This window comes from Argopecten irradians, chromosome 5 (assembly GCF_041381155.1).
Source record: "Argopecten irradians isolate NY chromosome 5, Ai_NY, whole genome shotgun sequence".
NCBI classification, from domain to species: domain Eukaryota; kingdom Metazoa; phylum Mollusca; class Bivalvia; order Pectinida; family Pectinidae; genus Argopecten; species Argopecten irradians.
The window spans coordinates 49,404,139-49,425,973 of NC_091138.1; the positions used below are offsets into that span (position 1 = coordinate 49,404,139).

The 21,835-nt window shown below is 40.8% G+C and overlaps 1 protein-coding gene across 1 annotated transcript in view; it reads left to right on the forward strand.

Annotated features, from left to right (window-relative positions):
• Positions 1-21,835, forward strand: part of LOC138324130 (N6-adenosine-methyltransferase non-catalytic subunit-like) — a 64,049-nt gene that overhangs the window by 29,428 nt on the left and 12,786 nt on the right. The window contains 3 exon segments of the mRNA XM_069269210.1: positions 11,670-11,760; positions 18,060-18,139; positions 18,142-18,200. Coding sequence (XP_069125311.1) covers positions 11,670-11,760; positions 18,060-18,139; positions 18,142-18,200 — 230 coding nt within the window.

Genomic DNA, 21,835 nt, shown 5'->3' on the forward strand with positions numbered 1-21,835 from the left:
TAGCCTAATTTCAGTAGTAATATTTCCTATTATATATATAATTAAATCGTCAACATAACTGTATATATATTTGTAAAATTCTCGTAACCCCATTTCAGGAATACATATATGTCCCCCTTTGTGCTATAACCCCACTACCAAACACCTCACTGCCGTTGTCCTCGTGATGTCACATCCGGTTATTCCCCAAATCAGCGTGAGCGGCCGATTCCCTGATTAGCAGTCGATATACAGGTAAAAATCGAGCACTTCGGAGGGCTGTATCTCGGTACTGAAGCGGCCGATTTTGATGCGGTTTTCAACATTCTTGTCAGGAGATCAAACAGAATAACATATCTAAAAATTATTTTCCGTTCCGTGTACACTTTAATAGTTTAAGGCCAAATTTTGTGGGGAAAAACGATCTTTCATTACCTGTGGTTACACAGTAATGTACTCTTATCGTAGTCAACAGTCAATGTTTAGTTCGATGTTCACACCTCTTTCTCGGTCATAATTATGGCCCCAGGCGAATGAAAAGTCGTTCAAGACAGACTTTTAATGATGTGTGAGTTGTAAAAACATGGAGCTTGTCACGTAAGACAGGAAGTCGGTGAAAACAGACCCATTATATAGCAAAATACGTTTGGGGGGGGGGGGGCTCTAGTAAGGTCACATAAGACAGGGAGTTGCTACATACAGGGGGTCGCTCAGACAGTCTCGACTGTAGAATGATTTCCATTCTACCGATGAGATGTGTTGATTGAAGCCAAGAATACGCGATTCGTTCAAGCTAAGCCACATAAGTCATGCGAGTAGGGGCGTGGAGTGATTTGTATACATTGCACGCTGTCAAAATACGGAGCATGAGGTGATTTTACGTAGTTTACAATAGCAGAACCAGACGAATTAAGATTTTCATTAACATTGAAAGGTGCTATTAGAAGTAAAATTTCTCCATGGCTTGTAAAATGGTTGAAATTTGGCAAAATTTACCCTACGTTAGCGAGGGACGGTGGGCCCTGTGTGGTTACGTTACGTACAGTATATATGTGTTAGGCCTACATTAATCTGCAGAATGATCTCCTCACTTAAAATTAATTTAGATGAGTCTAATTTCCATATACATGATTTATAAGTCATCTACGTCCCTGTTTTGCGATATTTAAACCAGAGAAATACTTTATTTCTTTCAAGCATATAGTTCTACATTGATATTGTAGGCAAATAATATTCAATCATAAGCTTTGAAATAAAGTTTAATTCACATATTTCATTTATTGATTTTGTTAGTTTGTTGATATCATTTCGGATGGAATACCTATCGACATTATATCTACATTGAAAACACGCTAAAGTTGCAGATAATGTGTCATATTTCATGCTGTCAGAAACATTTTAATTGTCAATATGTTTTAGTGCTTTTACACACAGAATATTAAATTACTGGTTTTTTGATGCTGTGAAACAGCATTCTTAGGTACGCTCGGCGAGCCTGTGCACATCAAAACAATGAAACCACTCCGCGATAAGAATGAAAAGTTGTTCTGTTCATTTCACATAATACTTGATGGTATGAAAAATAAAACCCCAATATTCAAAACCACAGACATTGAATTTGTACATACATTTACACCATGGATGGAGTGTTTTAAGTGTTCAGTTGGGACTCTATGATATTGGTATTACTCCGAGATAGTAGTCTCCCGAAAATCACGAACAACGCCTTCTTCGCTGTCTTTCTCCGCGGCAGACTTTCGGTGGATTTTGGATTGTGTATGTTTATTTAAATTTTACGTAATGCATGCTACTGATCGATAATTGTAATCAAATGTTACTACAAAAGAAAGTTCTTGTAACGCTTATAAAGTTTTTTGTGTCGGTTGCATTGACGAACTATATCCGATGGTATTATTGCGCAGTAAAAGTTAATAGTTTTGAGTATGCGTTTCCTCTCTTGATCTGTCACTGGGAGTTGTGTCTTTTGATTATCGACAACTGCGTTATATTGAAAGGGGAAAGGTACAAAATTTATCAACGTAAACTTACAAAATAAAATGATGATATAGATCTATATGTACGAGCATTTTAAAGTGACAAAGATACTTATATTGCCGTGTAATGTACGGTAGCCTTATGAAGACTTGCTTAAGTATTGCTAATGTATTGCATGTAGTTTTCTTGATGTAATTAGCGTTCTTATGAATTCAAAAGGAGTGTTATAAGTAACCAAATAATGTACCTTTTATTCGGCAAAAGTATCTGGCCATGATTTATTAGTCAAAGTCGTCAAAGCAACTCATGTAAGTTTTCTAAAAAGGAAACCAAAACATGTAAGGAAATGGTAATATTTCTAATGTTATATTTTTCCGAAAATATTCTTCAATGTTAATTATAAGTGGATGATAAGATACGGATATGTTTACTTATCATTTTTTTCTTTGAAGAGACATTGATGAAACTGATAATTTAGTAATTAAAAAAGAATTATAAAAAATGATACTCAGATTCTGAACGGTTTCATTGGTGTCAAAATTGTTATTTCAGAAATAATTTAGATATAAAATTTATTACAATTATTTCAGGAAAATGAGTTATTCAACTTATTGTTCTTGACAAACTTTAAATATCATAAAATAAATACGGTATACCGTAAATATATTTTGTTAAACTCAGAAATTCAACACTGCACACTTTAAGGTATATTAAATTCAATATTTAAATGAAAAACCAATTTCTTTATTATTTGGTTTGGATCCTTCAATCACAGCATCTGTGAGTGGCCTTGGCACTTTGATATTTTAATCCAGTATATTTATATTTTACACTTCTGGATCGTATCATTACTTAATTATGTATATACCCAATGCATAGACATATTAACATACAGACACAGTTGGGGATACAGGTAAATAGTTGTGTAATAATTATCCCCCGCCCAACGAAGTTGGCAGGGGATATACAAATGGGTTCCATCCATCCGTCCGTCTGTCCTTCCGTACGAATGGTTTCCGGAGCATAACTCTAAAACCAGTAGAGATATTTCCACGAAACTACTCCTCCTTTACCCTTGAGTGACATTCTTCCATATTTGGTGTAAAACATCATTAGGGAAGGTCAATCATATTTTATATAAAAAATTTGGTATTCCAAAATGGCCACTGGCCCACTTTCTGTTTTCAGGTTTCGGACTCCGATCTCGATGAAAATTGATCCATAGGTGTTTTAATGGATGACGAACAACATTCAAACATTTTTGTAAAGATTTTGGTATTCCAAGATGGCTGCTGGCCCATTTCCTCTTTTCATGTTTCGGACTCTGATCTCTATAAAAATTAGTCTATAGGTGTTTTAATGGATGACAAACAACATACAAACATTCTTTTAAAGATTTTGGTATTCCAAGGTGGCTGCTGGCCCACTTCCTGTTTTCAGGTTTGGGTCTCTAATCTCCATGAAAATTGGTCTTTAGGGGTTTTAATGGATGACGAACAACATGCAAACATTTTCGTAAAGATTTTGGTATTCCAAGATGGCCGCTGGGCCAACTTCCTGTTCTTTTAATTCGGTCTTTGATTTCAATGAAACTTAGTATAAAGGGGTATTAAAGGATGCTGATCAATGATAAAAATTTTGGAAGATTGTCGCTGGACCAACCTCCTGTTTTTCAAATTTTCGTCGGCAATTCATTGAATATGAAAGTACCTCAAAAATTTGTTAAAGATGTTCATACACTGAGCAACTGCATTCTTGATTTGTTGCAGGTGGGGATGGGGAGGAGGAGGTGGGAGAGGGTTGTTTGGGGATTATGTATTGGTGTCCGTTATAATGAGTACTTGTTTTAGCTTAAAAATCCTACTCCTCCTTAACCCTTGAGTGGATTTCATGCATATTTTGTGTAAAACATCATAAGGGAAGGACTGTCATATTTTATTTAAAGATGTTAGATCCGACCCCAGGGGACAGAGGGGCGGGGCTCAGAAGGAGGAATTTTGATGAAATTGGCTTTAAAAGCCTACTCCTCCTCAACCCTTGAGCGGATTAATGCATCCATATTTTGTGTGAAACATCACTGGGGAAGGACAGTCATATTTTGATATAAACGAGTTAGGTCAGACCCTTGGGGACAGAGGGGCGGGGCTCAGAAGGGGGAACTTTAGATGAGGACAATCATATTTTATAAATTAGCGAGGTAAGACCCATGGGGATAGAATGGCGGGGTCCAAAATGGGAGCTTTGCTGAAATTTGGCTTTAAAATCTGACTCCTCCTTAATCCTTGAATGGGTTACAACCATATATGGATGAAGGGCTACCAAGTTTGTTCAACAAATGACCTTTACCTATTTCAGAAACTTACATATTCAACAAAGGAGTTCCTTGTATTGCTTATATTAATTGTTAACCACTACTTTATACTGTAATTTTGTTGTTTTGTGCCATGAGTCAGATGACCGTTAAGGCCCATTGGCCTCTTGTCAACGTTACCCCTATTCGACTCATTCCCTGGAGCAATTCCCTTCCCAAATACCAAATGTAACACCTTACCTGATATGATGATCATGCAGTCAAGCGTCATAGCTAGCATGTATAGATTCATTCTCACTTAGTCAACATTCTGAAATTTACCTTTATTACCTGGCCAACATGTCAAGTTTTACACCTGAGTGAGTTTCAGCTATAGTCTGTTCTTACTTTCTATGATAGGAAATATTTATAAAATAGACAAGTTGAAGATTAAAATGGATTTGTATAGAAAAGTTTTAGTTTTCAAGTAAAAAATAGATATATATTAATAATTCTATTATCATTTTGTAATGATAATATTGAAGATGAATTCCATTTCGTTATAAAATGTAAGGTGTATGAAGATTAAAATTTATAAAACCATATTATGTCCTAGCTTGTTATCCCCCGCCCAACGAAGTTGGCGGGATATACAAATGGATTCTGTCCGCCCGTCCGTCTGTCCGTCCGTCCGTCTGTACGAATGGTTTCCGGAGCATAACTCTAAAACCTGTAGAGATATTTCCACGAAACTTCATACACACATTGGTCTTATGGTCTAGTAGTGCCTTTTGCTATTTTAAGGTTTTCACTTTTTGTACTTTTTTCTGTAACCATGGAAACATTGCTGAAAATGGCAGATTTTTGTGTAAGAATCATTTCCGGAGCACAACTCTAAAACCAGCAGAGATATTTCCATGAAACTTCATAGACACATTGTTCTTATGGTCTAGTAGTGCCTTTTGCTATTTTTAGGTTTTCATTTTTTGCACTTTTTCCGTAACCATGGAATCATTGCTGAAAATATCATATTTTTGTACCAGGTTCGTTTCTGCACCATAACTGGAAAACCAGTTGAGATATATGCACAGAACTCCATAGGCACATTAGTCTTATGGTCTAGTTGTGCCTTTTGCTATTTTAAGGTTTTCACTTTTTGTACTTTTTTCTGTGACCATGGAAACATTGCTGAAAATGGCAGATTTTTGTGTAAGAATCGTTTCCGGAGCACAACTCTAAAACTAGCAGAGATATTTCCATGAAACTTCATAGACACATTGTTCTTATGGTCTAGTAGTGCTTTTTGCTATTTTTAGCTCACCTGGCCCGAAGGGCCGGTGAGCTTATGTCATGGCGCGGCGTCCGTCGTCCGTCGTCCGTCCGTCGTCCGTCCGTCGTCCGTCCGTCGTCCGTCCGTCCGTCCGTCCGTCAACATTTCCTATAAATCGCTACTTGTCCTAGAGTTCTGCATGGATTGTAACCAAATTTGGCCACAAACATCCTTGGGGGAGGGGGAACAGAACTTGTATAAATTTTGGCTCTGACCCCCCGGGGGCAGGAGGGGCGAGGCCCAATAGGGGAAATAGAGGTAAATCCTTTAAATCGCTACTAGTCATAGAGTTCTGCATGGATTGGAACCAAATTTGGCCACAAACATCCTTGGGGGAAGGGGAACAGAACTTGTATAAATTTTGGCTCTGGCCCCCCGGGGGCAGGAGGGGCGGGGCCCAATAGGGGAAATAGAGGTAAATCCTTTAAATCGCTACTAGTCATAGAGTTCTGAATGAAATGTAACCAAATTTGGCCACAAACATCCTTGGGGGAAGGGGAACAGAACTTGTATAAATTTTGGCTCTGACCCCCCGGGGGCAGGAGGGGCGGGGTCCAATAGGGGAAATAGAGGTAAATCCTTTAAATCGCTACTAGTCATAGAGTTCTGCATGGATTGGAACCAAATTTGGCCACAAACATCCTTGGGGGAAGGGGAACAGAACTTGTATAAATTTTGGCTCTGACCCCCCGGGGGCAGGAGGGGCGGGACCCAATAGGGGAAATAGAGGTAAATCCTATAAATCGCTACTTATCCTAGAGTTCTGCATGGATTGTAACCAAATTTGGCCACAAGCATCCTTGGGGGAAGGGGAACAGAACTTGTATAAATTTTGGCTCTGACCCCCCGGGGCCAGGAGGGGCGGGGTCCAATAGGGGAAATAGAGGTAAATCCTTTAAATCGCTACTAGTCATAGAGTTCTGCATGGATTGGAACCAAATTTGGCCACAAACATCCTTGGGGGAAGGGGAACAGAACTTGTATAAATTTTGGCTCTGATCGTATAAATTTTGGCTCTGATCCCCCGGGGGCAGGAGGTGCGGGGCCCAATAGGGGAAATAGAGGTAAATCCTTTAAATCGCTACTTGTCCTAGAGTTTGGCATGGAATGTAACCAAAATCAACCACAAACATCCTTGGGGGAAGGGGAACAGAACTTGTATTAATTTTGGCTCTGGCCCCCCGGGGGCTGGAGAGGCGGGGCCCAATAGGGGAAATAGAGGTAAATCCTTTAAATCGCTACTAGTCACAGAGTTCCGCATGGAATGTAACCAAATTTGGCCAGAAACATCCTTGGGAGAATAAGAACTGAGTTTGTATAAATTTTGGCTCTGGTCCCGGGGGGCAGGAGGGGCGAGGCCCAATAGGGGAAATAGAAGGTAAATTCTTTAAATCGCTACTAGTCATAGAGTTCTGTATGGATTGTAACCAAATTTGGCCACAAACATCCTTGGGGGAAGGGGAACAGAACTTGTATAAGTTTTGGCTCTGGCCCCCCAGGGGCAGGACGGGTGGGGCCCAATAGGGGAAATAGAGGTAAATCCTATAAATCGCTACTTGTCCTAGAGTTTTGCTTGGATTGTGACCAAATTTGGCCACAAACATCCTTGGGGGAAGGGGAACAGAACTTGTATAAATTTTGGCTCTGACCCCCTGGGGGCAGGAGGGGTGGGGCCTTATAGGGGATTTAGAGGTTAATATTAAAATTCCTTCAGAAAAGAAACAATGAACCTGTATTCAGAACATTACTTGGCATTACAAACCAGGTGAGCGATACAGGCCCTCACGGCCTCTTGTTAGGTTTTCACTTTTTGTGCTTTTTTCTGTAACCATAGAAACATTGCTGAAAATATCATATTTTTGTAGGGGGTTCATTTCCGGAGCATAACTCTAAAACCAGCAGAGATATTTCCATAAAACTTCATAGACACATTCTTTTTATGGTCTAGTAGTACCTTTTGCTATTTTTAGGTTTTCATTTTTTGCACTTTTTCCGTTACCATGGAAACATTGCTGAAAATATCATGGTAAATGGTAAATGTTACTTTGCAAAACTTCACCCATCTTTGTGTATATAGTCTAATATAAATGTCAAGGCTTGAATTATACTCCATCTTTCTTTAGCTCATCTTCCTTTTTCCTGTTTTTTTTCATACACATAAGTCTCCACAATCAAACTTACTTCAGCTTTGATATCTCCATTGGCGGGGGATCTGAATGACTATGTCCTTGTTAAAGTAAGTTCAATTATTAAATACACAAAATGTAAAAGAATTAAATAATTTGGATAAAAATATTTCTTTTGCTTTAGGAGGGAAGAAAACTGTTGTTGTCAGGTTAAGACCAAAAATTGTAATCCAAAAATTGTCTGTCTCTCTCTCTCTATACTACAAAAGATGTAGAATTTAATGGGTTTTTTTTTATTTTGTCTCATTTACTACATTTGCAGTAAAGAACTGTACATGTATTAAAAATATGCACTGAAAAATGTGAAGAAAAACATTTCTAGTGCTGCTTGCTGATGAACTTAGGTGAAAATAATTTTTAAATAGTAGCTATATTCTCACTATATAGTTACTTGTAATATCCATGCTGGTTTATATTTATTTGTAAATTAAATAACTAAAAAAATAGTAGCTATGTTCAAAATGTCATTACTTTTTTGTCCATTCTGATATATATTTATTAAAAATGAAATTTATTTAACTAATGTATTTAAAAGTAGTAGTAGCTATGTTCAAAATGTAATTACTTTTTGTGTCCATTCTGATATATATTCATAAAAAATGAAATTATTTGAAAGTAATAGCTATGTTCAAAATCTACTACTGGATGTATGAATTCTGATATACAATGTGTATTTATAAATTAATATTAATATACATGTAATACTTAAATATCCTGCGTTTTTTTCTCTTAACATAAAGTACAGACCCGTAAAGGTTAAGTTTTATGAAATAGTCTATAACCTTACCTGTGATTATCTGCTATTGTTCTATCTTTCACACCTAGTCTCACCTGGCCAACAAAATACCTTACTTGTATACCTCAAAATTCAGAATGTTGGCTAAGTGAGAAGACACCCATGTATAGGTATACCTCATTGTTACCTAATTAATCTATCTCCAGGGGGTCCGTTTATAACGACAGCCTATAGCTACATCTGTATGTACCTATATAATTTTAACTAGTAAAATAAAGTCTACGTTCTAGACTTCCCCATGTGGTTGTGTTCCAAACAAAACAAAATGAAATAATACTTTTAATTAAACCTAGATTATCTACTTATCTTTTGAAAATCTACTTTATTTCATTTGAAAATTTATGCAAGTATTTTTATTGTATTTTTTATTCAAGTACTGATGTACATGTAGTTTGTGTTCAATCAAGACAATACCCCCTGAGCTAACTAACACCCTGGCTCAGGTATGTACATGTTCTTGTCCACAGTTGCAACATATTTACATAGTATTGTAATTAATTACCTGAATGAAAGAAGGATATAAACATAAAACATACACGTATCGCTCACAGGATTCCATGTGTAGTTGGAATATCGAGTAATTGTAATTTCTTAATGAGATTACATGACACTAGTTTATAATTTATAGGCTAACAAATTACAATTGTACAAATTATAACTCTTGTTTCCTCATTATGAAATTCATGGACGTGCTCACCCAGGCCGCCGTCACCGCCTTTCGGCCTCCTCACCCATACCTCCGTCCCCAGTATATTCACAATTTCATCAAATCACCACTGAAATTTCGTTACAAATTAATCTACAAACTTCTAACATCAATTATGTATCTTTACACACAGTTTTAAATACGTAAAACCTCTGTGTCTATGATCGCATCAAAAAAATGTAAACAATTACCATTGGCCATTTTCTCGCTTCGTGCTCCCCCATATGCCATTTAAGCACCTCCTGCGCACCCCGATTCTGTTAACCTTCTCCACGGTGGACATAGTCCAAACCAAGTCATACTTGCCAACTTTTCAAAATTTTCATGGGGGAGAAAATAGGTGAACAGCATTTTCCAGCAGAAATACGTACCCGATATAAATTCAGTGTTACTGTCAACGCAATAATAGTATGAACGGTTTCGGTTGATCACTACATCAACATTCTGTGGCTATTGCCTGGCAGGCTGTCACTATACTCTCGATAACTTGGTCACAGTGTTTGGGATGTTATCTCGACGGTTGATACATCTGTTGTTGTTGTGCTGTTACGTCACATACACGTGTTGCGAGAAACACGCTTGTCAGTAGCTGAGCTACTGTCAAAATGGACGACTTTGTTGAGCGTGTTAACCCGGTACTGTCGTTAGATACAATGAGAAGTTAGCCGTTGTTGTGTCCACTTATCTATATTTACGACCTGATACCAATACAACAATTTGATTTGATTGTTTTTGTCATATTTATTTGATTAATCAAGAGATTGAGGCAACACATTAGGACCTAGCTACAGTAGAATAATAAGCATCTTGCCTTCATAACACGAACTGTACAATGCGTCCTTGCTTAAGATAACTTTGAAAATACGTTATCATTATCTGATAAGAGTGCTAACATTGAGTAGTTTGATATTTGAGATTTTGATATCATACGAGTATTCTTTTCCGTAATAAAGACGCAGTTCCAGTATCCAAGTTAACAGTAATATAACGCTGTAGACAAGTCACAGAAATTTAAGAAAGAGGTTTAAAACAGATACTAACATCAAGATCATTACTTGTATTGCATATTATGTCTAAATCAGCAACACTTAAGCACCGACATTGACTGCATTGTCATCTGAATATTGTTGGTTCGGATAATTTTTGTTACAGCTGGAGGTCACCTAAAGTTGTCTGCAGCACGATCTAGTTAATGTTACACGTGTTTCATCTCGGAAGTGTGATATGGAAGCACAATGTGTTGCAAACAATACAGACAGTCCTACTTTGACAATACAGTATGTAGACCAACTCCTGTAGATTAATATTAAATGAGCATGGTTTTCACGAAAAAAAAACCAAAAAATTCCTACCATCCAAATATTTTTGGCATCCTTTTGAGATTAAATAATATTTTATTTGTTTAAAAAAACACCGAGTAAAGTACCTTTAGCTTCTGTACGTGTAGTCTGGTTTCCTTATTCATACGTTTAGTATTTTTGTGTTACATTTCAGTCTTCGATTTCTCCATGATAACGTTTCAACGCTTGCCAAAAACTAATCCACACTGATGTCCGATTTGACTATGGTAATTACTGTACATACTGAATGTAATCTTCCAATATGTAAACTACTTCAGTAACATTGCTTGGAATCTTGTAATGTGCCGTACGTTTCGTTAAAAAACACTAATCGTTGTAGCTTGTCGCTGCAGCTATAATGAAATATCTGTGTAGGCTTACACATGTGTGTATGACGTAACAGCGCCACCTGCCGGCACCGTTGAGATAACATAACCAAAACTGTGACCAAGGTATCGAGAGTGTAGCGACAGCCTGCCAGGCAATAGCCATAGAATGTTGATGTAGTGATCAACCGAAACCGTTCATACTGTTATTGCGTCGACAGTAAATCAAAGGGAGATAATATTAATCAAATTAAAGAAAAAGTTTTTGTTTCTTTTTTTAATCTTTTGCTGTGTATGTGCAAATATATTTAAAAAAGAATAGTCTGCCAAATGTAAAGTTATAATTTACAGCAAGTAAAAAAATGATAATGAAAAATAAGACCAAATAAAAAATGTAATTTCTTGAATAAAATTGTTTCATTTTATTGAAGGATCAGTTGCAGTGATGGTCCATGGTCCAATTTATTTTATATTAGGCTCTGTCCCCTGGCTGTTAATAGGACGTTAAATGAATCAAACAAACAAACTTTTGTGGTTCTTTTGTATTATCAGGGTTGATGTCTTTGTGGATGGACTCGTTGGATCTGGTTAATTGTATCCTAAGTGTTCTTCTGAGAATCAGAGATCAACATTTATAATTGAAGACCTATGTCACTTTATCATAAAGTGTATGTATTCAATATTGAGATTTAACATCAAGAGAATTATGTCGCTCTTTCAGGACTTGCGAACAGATTTGAAGAGTATCCAAAACTAAGGGAACTGATTCGTCTGAAGGATCAATTGATTTCTTCAACCAATACACCGCCCATGTAAGTCTGCCATCCCATAATATGTAATTACAAACTTCAACCAAGACACCGCCCATGTAAGTCTGCCATCCCATAATATGTAATTACAAACTTCAACCAATACACCGGCCATGTAAGTCTGCCATCCCATAATATGTAATGACAAACTTCAACCAATACACCGCCCATGTAAGTCCGCCATCCCATAATATGTAATTACAAACTTCAACCAATACACTGCCAATGTAAGTCTGCCATCCCATAATATGTAATTACAAACTTCAACCAATACACCGCCTATGTAAGTCAGCCATCCCATAATATGTAATTACAAACTTCAACCAATACACTGCCCATGTAAGTCAGCCATCCCATAATAGGTAATTACAAACTTTGGAACCATAATTTACAATTATATCATTTTTGAACAAAAATGTGACTTAATTAATAAATGGTGGCTTTAACAAAAACATATAAAATTGTCTGAAGATGTAACAATTTTGGTAACTTCTTTCTTCCTTAGGTACCTACAGTGTGACCTTGATAACTTTGACCTTTCTCCCTTAGGTACTTACAGTATGACCTTGATAACTATGACCTTTCTCCTTTAGGTACCTACAGTGTGACCTTGATAACTTTGACCTTTTTAGTTTACCTGGTCCAAAGGACCGAGGTGAGCTTATGGGATACCGCAGCGTCTGGCGTCCGTCGTCCGGCGTCCGTCAACAATCGACTTCTTCTCCATAACCACTGGTCGGATTTCAACAAAATTTGGCTGGTAGCATCCTTATGGGCTACTAACTGAAAATTGTACAAATGATGGGGCTGACCCAACAGGGGCCTGAGGGGCGGGGCCAAAAGGGCCTATTAACAGCCAGGGTCATGTAAGGACGTGCCAGGTTTGTTGGTGGAGGAAAGCCGGAGTACCCGGAGAAAAACCACCGACCAGCGGTCAGTACCTGGCAACTGCCCCACATGGGATTCGAACCCGCATCCCAGAGGTGGAGGGCTTGTGGTAATATGTCGAGACATCTTAACCACTCGGCCATCACGGCCCAAAACCAAGCATGGGATAGCACCCATAATGCAATAGTAGCATCCTTATAGGGTGGGGATTCAAAATTGTACAAATGATGGGGCTGACCCCCCGGGGGCTTGAGGGGTGGGGTCAAAAGGGGCCAATTTGGCTATTTCCATATCAACGACTTCTTCTCTGAAACTAAGCATGGTATAGCACCCATAATGCAACGTTAGCATCCTTATAGGGTGGGGATTCAAAATTGTGCAAATGATAGGGCTGACCCCCCGGGGGCCTGAGGGGCAGGGTCAAAAGGGGTCAATTTGGCTATTTCCATATAAACGACTTCTTCTCTGAAACAAAGCATGGGATAGCACCCATAATGCAATGGTAGCATCCTTATAGGGTGGGGATTCAAAATTGTGCAAATGATAGGGCTGACCCCCCGGGGGCCTGAGGGGCGGGGTCAAAAGGGGTCAATTTGGCTATTTCCATATAAACGACTTCTTCTCTGAAACAAAGCATGGGATAGCACCCATAATGCAATGGTAGCATCCTTATAGGGTGGGGATTCAAAATTGTACAAATGATGGGGCTGACCCCCCGGGGGCCTGAGGGGCAGGGTCAAATGGGGTCAATTTGGCTATTTCCATATAAACGACTTCTTCTCTGAAACTAAGCATGAGATAGCACTCATAATGCAATTGTAGTATCGTTATAGGGTGGGGATTCAAAATTGTACAAATGATGGGGCTGACCCCCGGGGGGCCTGAGGGGCGGGGTCAAAAGGGGTCAATTTGGCTATTTCCATATAAACGACTTCTTCTCTGAAACCAAGCATGGTATAGCACCCATAATGCAATGGTAGCATCCTTATAGGGTGGGGATTCAAAATTGTACAAATAATGGGGCTGACCACCCGGGGGCTTGAGGGGTGGGGTCAAAAGGGGCCAATTTGGCTATTTCCATATCAACGACTTCTTCTCTGAAACTAAGCATGGTATAGCACCCATAATGCAACGTTAGCATCCTTATAGGGTGGGGATTCAAAATTGTGCAAATGATAGGGCTGACCCCCCGGGGGCCTGAGGGGCGGGGTCAATAGGGGTCAATTTGGCTATTTTCATATAAACGACTTCTTTTCTGAAACTAAGCATGGTATAGCACCCATAATGCAATGTTAGCATCCTTATAGGGTGGGGATTCAAAATTGTGCAAATGATAGGGCTGACCCCCCGGGGGCCTGAGGGGCGGGGTCAATAGGGGTCAATTTGGCTATTTTCATATAAACGACTTCTTCTCTGAAACCAAGCATGGTATAGCACCCATAATGCAATGGTAGCATCCTTATAGGGTGGGGATTCAAAATTGTGCAAATGATAGGGCTGACCCCCCGGGGGCCTGAGGGGCAGGGTCAAAAGGGGTCAATTTGGCTATTTCCATATAAACGACTTCTTCTCTGAAACAAAGCATGGGATAGCACCCATAATGCAATGGTAGCATCCTTATAGGGTGGCGATTCAAAATTGTACAAATGATGGGGCTGACCCCCCGGGGGCCTGAGGGGCAGGGTCAAATGGGGTCAATTTGGCTATTTCCATATAAACGACTTCTTCTCTGAAACTAAGCATGAGATACCACTCATAATGCAATTGTAGTATCGTTATAGGGTGGGGATTCAAAATTGTACAAATGATGGGGCTGACCCCCGGGGGGCCTGAGGGGCGGGGTCAAAAGGGGTCAATTTGGCTATTTCCATATAAACGACTTCTTCTCTGAAACCAAGCATGGTATAGCACCCATAATGCAATGGTAGCATCCTTATAGGGTGGGGATTCAAAATTGTACAAATAATGGGGCTGACCACCCGGGGGCCTGAGGGGCGGGGTCAAAAGGGGCCAATTTGGCTATTTCCATATAAACGACTTCTTCTCTGAAACTAAGCATGGTATAGCACCCATAATGCAATGGTAGCATCCTTATAGGGTGGGGATTCAAAATTGTGCAAATGATAGGGCTGAACCCCAAGGGGCCTGAGGGGCGGGGTCAAAAGGGGTCAATTTGGCTATTTCCATATAAATGACTTCTTCTCTGCAACTAAGTATGGTATAGCACCCATTATGCAACGGTAGCATCCTTATAGGGTGGGGATTCCAAATTGTGCAAATGATGGGGCTGACCCTCCGGGGGCCTGAGGGGCATGGTCAAAAGGGGTCAATTTGGCTATTTTCATATAAAGGACTTCTTCTCTTAAACTAAGCATGGTATAGCACCCATAATGCAATGGTAGCATCCTTATATTGTGGGGATTCAAAATTGTGCAAATGATAGGGCTGACCCCTGGGGGCCTGAGGGGCGGGGTCAAAAGTGGTCAATTTGGCTATTTCCATATATATGACTTCTTCTCTGCAACTAAGCATGGTATAGCACCCATAATGCAATGGTAGCATCCTTGTAGGCTGGGGATTCCAAATTGAGCAAATGATAGGGCTGACCCCCGGGGGCCTGAGGGGCGGGGTCAAAAGTGGTCAATTTCCATATAAATGACTTTTTCTCTGCAACTTAACATGGGATTGCGCTCATAATGCAATGGTTACATCCTTATAGGGTTTGGATTCAAAATTTTGCAAATGATAGGGCTGACCCCCCGGGGGCCTGCAGGGTGGGGTCAAAAGGGGTCAATTTAGCTATTTCCATATAAACAACTTCTTCTCTGCAACTAAGAATGGAAGAGCACATATATGCAATGTTAGCATCCTTATAGGGTTGGGATTTGAAATTGTACAAATGATAGGGCTGACCCCTGGGGCCTTAAACGGCAATAGATGCGAGGTCAAAAAGGTCAATTAGGCTACTATTTTCATAGAAATAACTTTGTCTCTGAACCTATGTGTTGGATAGCATATTTGTATGGTATCAATAGTATCGTATGGTTGTGATTCAAAATTAAACTTTGGGAGTCAATTTTGCTTATTTTTCTAATTGTCAGAGTCTTGTGATAATCACTAACAAAAAACCAAGTGAGCGGTACAGGCCCTCTGGGCCTCTTGTTCCTTTAGGTACCTACAATGTTACCTTGATTACTTTGACCTTTCTTCTTTAGGTACCTACAGTGTGACCTTGACAATTTTGACCTTTCTCCCTTAGGTACCCACAGTGTGACCTTGATAACTTTGACCTTTTTCCTTTAGGTACCTACAGTGTAACCTTGATAACTTTGACCTTTCTCCTTTAGGTACCTACAGTGTGACCTTGATAACTTTAACCTTTCTCCCTTAGTTACTTACAGTGTGACTTTAATAACTTTGACCTTTCTCCTTTAGGTACCTAAAGTGTGACCTTGATAACTTTGACCTTTCTCCCTTGGGTACTTACAGTGTGACCTTGATAACTTTGACCTTTCTCCTTTAGGTACCTACAATGTTACCTTGATAACTTTAACCTTTCTGCCTTAGGTACTTACAGTGTGACCTTGATAACTTTGACCTTTTTCCTTTAGGTACCTACAGTGTGACCTTGACAATTTTGACCTTTCTCCTTTAGGTACCTACAATGTTACCTTGATAACTTTAACCTTTCTGCCTTAGGTACTTACAGTTTGACCTTGATAACTTTGACCTTTCTCCTTTAGGTACCTACAGTGTGACCTTGATAACTTTGACCTTTCTCCCTTAGGTACTTACAGTGTGACCTTGATAACTTTGACCTTTCTCCTTTAGGTACCTACAGTGTGACCTTGATAACTTTGACCTTTCTCCTTTAGGTACCTACAGTGTGACCTTGATAACTTTGACCTTTCTCCCTTAGGTACCTACAGTGTGACCTTGATAACTGTGACTTTTCTCCTTTAGGTACCTACAGTGTGACCTTGATAACTTTAACCTTTCTGCCTTAGGTACTTACAGTATGACCTTGATAACTTTGACCTTTTTCCTTTAGGTACCTACAGTGTGACCTTGACAATTTTGACCTTTCTCCTTTAAGTATCTACAGTGTGACCTTGATAACTTTGACCTTTCTCCCTTAGGTACCTACAGTGTGACGTTGACAACTTTGACCCTTCTCCTTTAGGTACCTACAGTGTTACCTTGATAACTTTGACCTTTCTCCTTTAGGTACCTACAGTGTGACCTTGATAACTTTGACCTTTCTCCTTTAGGTACCTACAGTGTGACCTTGATAACTTTGACCTTTCTCCTTTGGTACCTACAGTGTAACCTTGATAACTTTGACCTTTCTCTTTTAGGTACCTACAGTGTGACCTTGATAACTTTAACCTTTCTCCCTTAGTTACTTACAGTGTGACCTTGATAACTTTGACCTTTCTCCTTAGGTACCTAAAGTGTGACCTTGATAACTTTGACCTTGGGTGCTTACAGTGTGACCTTGATAACTTTGACCTTTCTCCTTTAGGTACCTACAATGTTCCCTTGATAACTTTAACCTTTCTGCCTTAGGTACTTACAGTGTGACCTTGATAACTTTGACCTTTTTCCTTTAGGTACCTACAGTGTGACCTTGACAATTTTGACCTTTCTCCTTTAGGTACCTACAATGTTACCTTGATAACTTTAACCTTTTTGCCTTAGGTACTTACAGTTTGACCTTGATAACTTTGACCTTTTTCCTTTAGGTACCTACAGTGTGACCTTGACAATTTTGACCTTTCTCCCTTGGGTACTTACAGTGTGACCTTGATAACTTTGACCTTTCTCCTTTAGGTACCTACAATGTTACCTTGATAACTTTGACCTTTCTCCCTTGGGTACCTACAGTGTGACCTTGATAACTTTGACCTTTTTCCTTTAGGTACCTACAGTGTGACCTTGACAATTTTGACCTTTCTCCCAGGGGGTCGCGGTGGCCGACGTGGTTAAGATGTCCCGACATATTACCACAAGCCCTCCACCTCTGGGATGCGGGTTCGAATCCCATGTGGGGCAGTTGCCAGGTACTGACGCGCTGACCGGTGGTTTTTCTCCGGGTACTCCGGCTTTCCTCCACCAACGAACCTGGCACGTCCTTATATGACCCTGGCTGTTAATAGGACGTAAAACTAAAACAAACCAAATTCTCCTTTAGGTACCTACAGTGTGACCTTGATAACTTTAACCTTTCTCCCTTAGGTACTTACAGTATGACCTTGATAACTTTGACCTTTCTCCTTTGGTACCTACAGTGTGACATTGACAACTTTGAACCTTTTCCCTTTAGGTACTACAGTGTGGCCTTGATAACTTTGACCTTTCTCCTATAGGGTACCTACAGTGTGACCTTGACAACTTTGACCTTTCTCCTTTAGGTACCTACAGTGTGACCTTGACAACTTTGGTGTACTCAGCAGTCTTGGTTGTAAGTTTGATGTGATACTGATAGAGCCACCCTTGAAGAGTACCAGAGATCTAATGGGGCAGTCTATGACAGGTTCTGGAGTTGGGACGAGGTATGTAACATTGGTGTACACAGGTTCTGGAGTTGGGACGAGGTATGTAACATTGGTGTACACAGGTTCTGGAGTTGGGACGAGGTATGTAACATTGGTGTACACAGGTTCTGGGACGAGGTATGTAACATTGGTGTACACAGGTTCTGGGACGAGGTATGTAACATTGGTGTACACAGGTTCTGGAGTTGGGACGAGGTATGTAACATTTGTGTACACAGGTTCTGGAGTTGGGACGAGGTATGTAACATTGGTGTACACAGGTTCTGGAGTTGGGACGAGGTATGTAACATTGGTGTACACAGGTTCTGGAGTTGGGACGAGGTATGTAACATTGGTGTACACAGGTTCTGGAGTTGGGACGAGGTATGTAACATTGGTGTACACAGGTTCTGGAGTTGGGACGAGGTATGTAACATTGGTGTACACAGGTTCTGGAGTTGGGACGAGGTATGTAACATTGGTGTACACAGGTTCTGGAGTTGGGACGAGGTATGTAACATTGGTGTACACAGGTTCTGGGACGAGGTATGTAACATTGGTGTACACAGGTTCTGGAGTTGGGACGAGGTATGTAACATTGGTGTACACAGGTTCTGGGACGAGGTATGTAACATTGGTGTACACAGGTTCTGGAGTTGGGACGAGGTATGTAACATTGGTGTACACAGGTTCTGGGACGAGGTATGTAACATTGGTGTACACAGGTTCTGGAGTTGGGACGAGGTATGTAACATTGGTGTACACAGGTTCTGGGACGAGGTATGTAACATTGGTGTACACAGGTTCTGGGACGAGGTATGTAACATTGGTGTACACAGGTTCTGGAGTTGGGACGAGGTATGTAACATTGGTGTACACAGGTTCTGGGACGAGGTATGTAACATTGGTGTACACAGGTTCTGGAGTTGGGACGAGGTATGTAACATTGGTGTACACAGGTTCTGGAGTTGGGACGAGGTATGTAACATTGGTGTACACAGGTTCTGGGACGAGGTATGTAACATTGGTGTACACAGGTTCTGGAGTTGGGACGAGGTATGTAACATTGGTGTACACAGGTTCTGGAGTTGGGACGAGGTATGTAACATTGGTGTACACAGGTTCTGGAGTTGGGACGAGGTATGTAACATTGGTGTACACAGGTTCTGGAGTTGGGACGAGGTATGTAACATTGGTGTACACAGGTTCTGGAGTTGGGACGAGGTATGTAACATTGGTGTACACAGGTTCTGGAGTTGGGTCTGAGACGAGGTATGTAACATTGGTGTACACAGGTTCTGGAGTTGGGACGAGGTATGTAACATTGGTGTACACAGGTTCTGGAGTTGGGACGAGGTATGTAACATTGGTGTACACAGGTTCTGGAGTTGGGACGAGGTATGTAACATTGGTGTACACAGGTTTGGTGTACACAGGTTTGGGGACGAGGTATGTAACATTGGTGTACACAGGTTCTGGAGTTGGGACGAGGTATGTAACATTGGTGTACACAGGTTCTGGAGTTGGGACGAGGTATGTAACATTGGTGTACACAGGTTCTGGAGTTGGGACGAGGTATGTAACATTGGTGTACACAGGTTCTGGAGTTGGGACGAGGTATGTAACATTGGTGTACACAGGTTCTGGAGTTGGGACGAGGTATGTAACATTGGTGTACACAGGTTCTGGAGTTGGGACGAGGTATGTAACATTGGTGTACACAGGTTCTGGAGTTGGGACGAGGTATGTAACATTGGTGTACACAGGTTCTGGAGTTGGGACGAGGTATGTAACATTGGTGTACACAGGTTCTGGAGTTGGGACGAGGTATGTAACATTGGTGTACACAGGTTCTGGGATGAGGTATGTAACATTGGTGTACACAGGTTCTGGAGTTGGGACGAGGTATGTAACATTGGTGTACACAGGTTCTGGAGTTGGGACGAGGTATGTAACATTGGTGTACACAGGTTCTGGGACGAGGTATGTAACATTGGTGTACACAGGTTCTGGAGTTGGGACGAGGTATGTAACATTGGTGTACACAGGTTCTGGAGTTGGGACGAGGTATGTAACATTGGTGTACACAGGTTCTGGAGTTGGGACGAGGTATGTAACATTGGTGTACACAGGTTCTGGAGTTGGGACGAGGTATGTAACATTGGTGTACACAGGTTCTGGAGTTGGGACGAGGTATGTAACATTGTGTACACAGGTTCTGGAGTTGGGACGAGGTATGTAACATTGGTGTACACAGGTTCTGGAGTTGGGACGAGGTATGTAACATTGGTGTACACAGGTTCTGGAGTTGGGACGAGGTATGTAACATTGGTGTACACAGGTTCTGGAGTTGGGACGAGGTATGTAACATTGGTGTACACAGGTTCTGGGACGAGGTATGTAACATTGGTGTACACAGGTTCTGGAGTTGGGACGAGGTATGTAACATTGGTGTACACAGGTTCTGGAGTTGGGACGAGGTATGTAACATTGGTGTACACAGGTTCTGGAGTTGGGACGAGGTATGTAACATTGGTGTACACAGGTTCTGGAGTTGGGACGAGGTATGTAACATTGGTGTACACAGGTTCTGGAGTTGGGACGAGGTATGTAACATTGGTGTACACAGGTTCTGGAGTTGGGACGAGGTATGTAACATTGGTGTACACAGGTTCTGGAGTTGGGACGAGGTATGTAACATTGGTGTACACAGGTTCTGGAGTTGGGACGAGGTATGTAACATTGGTGTACACAGGTTCTGGAGTTGGGACGAGGTATGTAACATTGGTGTACACAGGTTCTGGAGTTGGGACGAGGTATGTAACATTGGTGTACACAGGTTCTGGGTTGGACGAGGTATGTAACATTGGTGTACACAGGTTCTGGGACGAGGTATGTAACATTGGTGTACACAGGTTCTGGAGTTGGGACGAGGTATGTAACATTGGTGTACACAGGTTCTGGGACGAGGTATGTAACATTGGTGTACACAGGTTCTGGAGTTGGGACGAGGTATGTAACATTGGTGTACACAGGTTCTGGAGTTGGGACGAGGTATGTAACATTGGTGTACACAGGTTCTGGAGTTGGGACGAGGTATGTAACATTGGTGTGTACACAGGTTCTGGAGTTGGGACGAGGTATGTAACATTGGTGTACACAGGTTCTGGAGTTGGGACGAGGTATGTAACATTGGTGTACACAGGTTCTGGAGTTGGGACGAGGTATGTAACATTGGTGTACACAGGTTCTGGAGTTGGGACGAGGTATGTAACATTGGTGTACACAGGTTCTGGGACGAGGTATGTAACATTGGTGTACACAGGTTCTGGAGTTGGGACGAGGTATGTAACATTGGTGTACACAGGTTCTGGAGTTGGGACGAGGTATGTAACATTGGTGTACACAGGTTCTGGAGTTGGGACGAGGTATGTAACATTGGTGTACACAGGTTCTGGAGTTGGACGAGGTATGTAACATTGGTGTACACAGGTTCTGGAGTTGGGACGAGGTATGTAACATTGGTGTACACAGGTTCTGGAGTTGGGACGAGGTATGTAACATTGGTGTACACAGGTTCTGGAGTTGGGACGAGGTATGTAACATTGGTGTACACAGGTTTGGAGTTGGGACGAGGTATGTAACATTGGTGT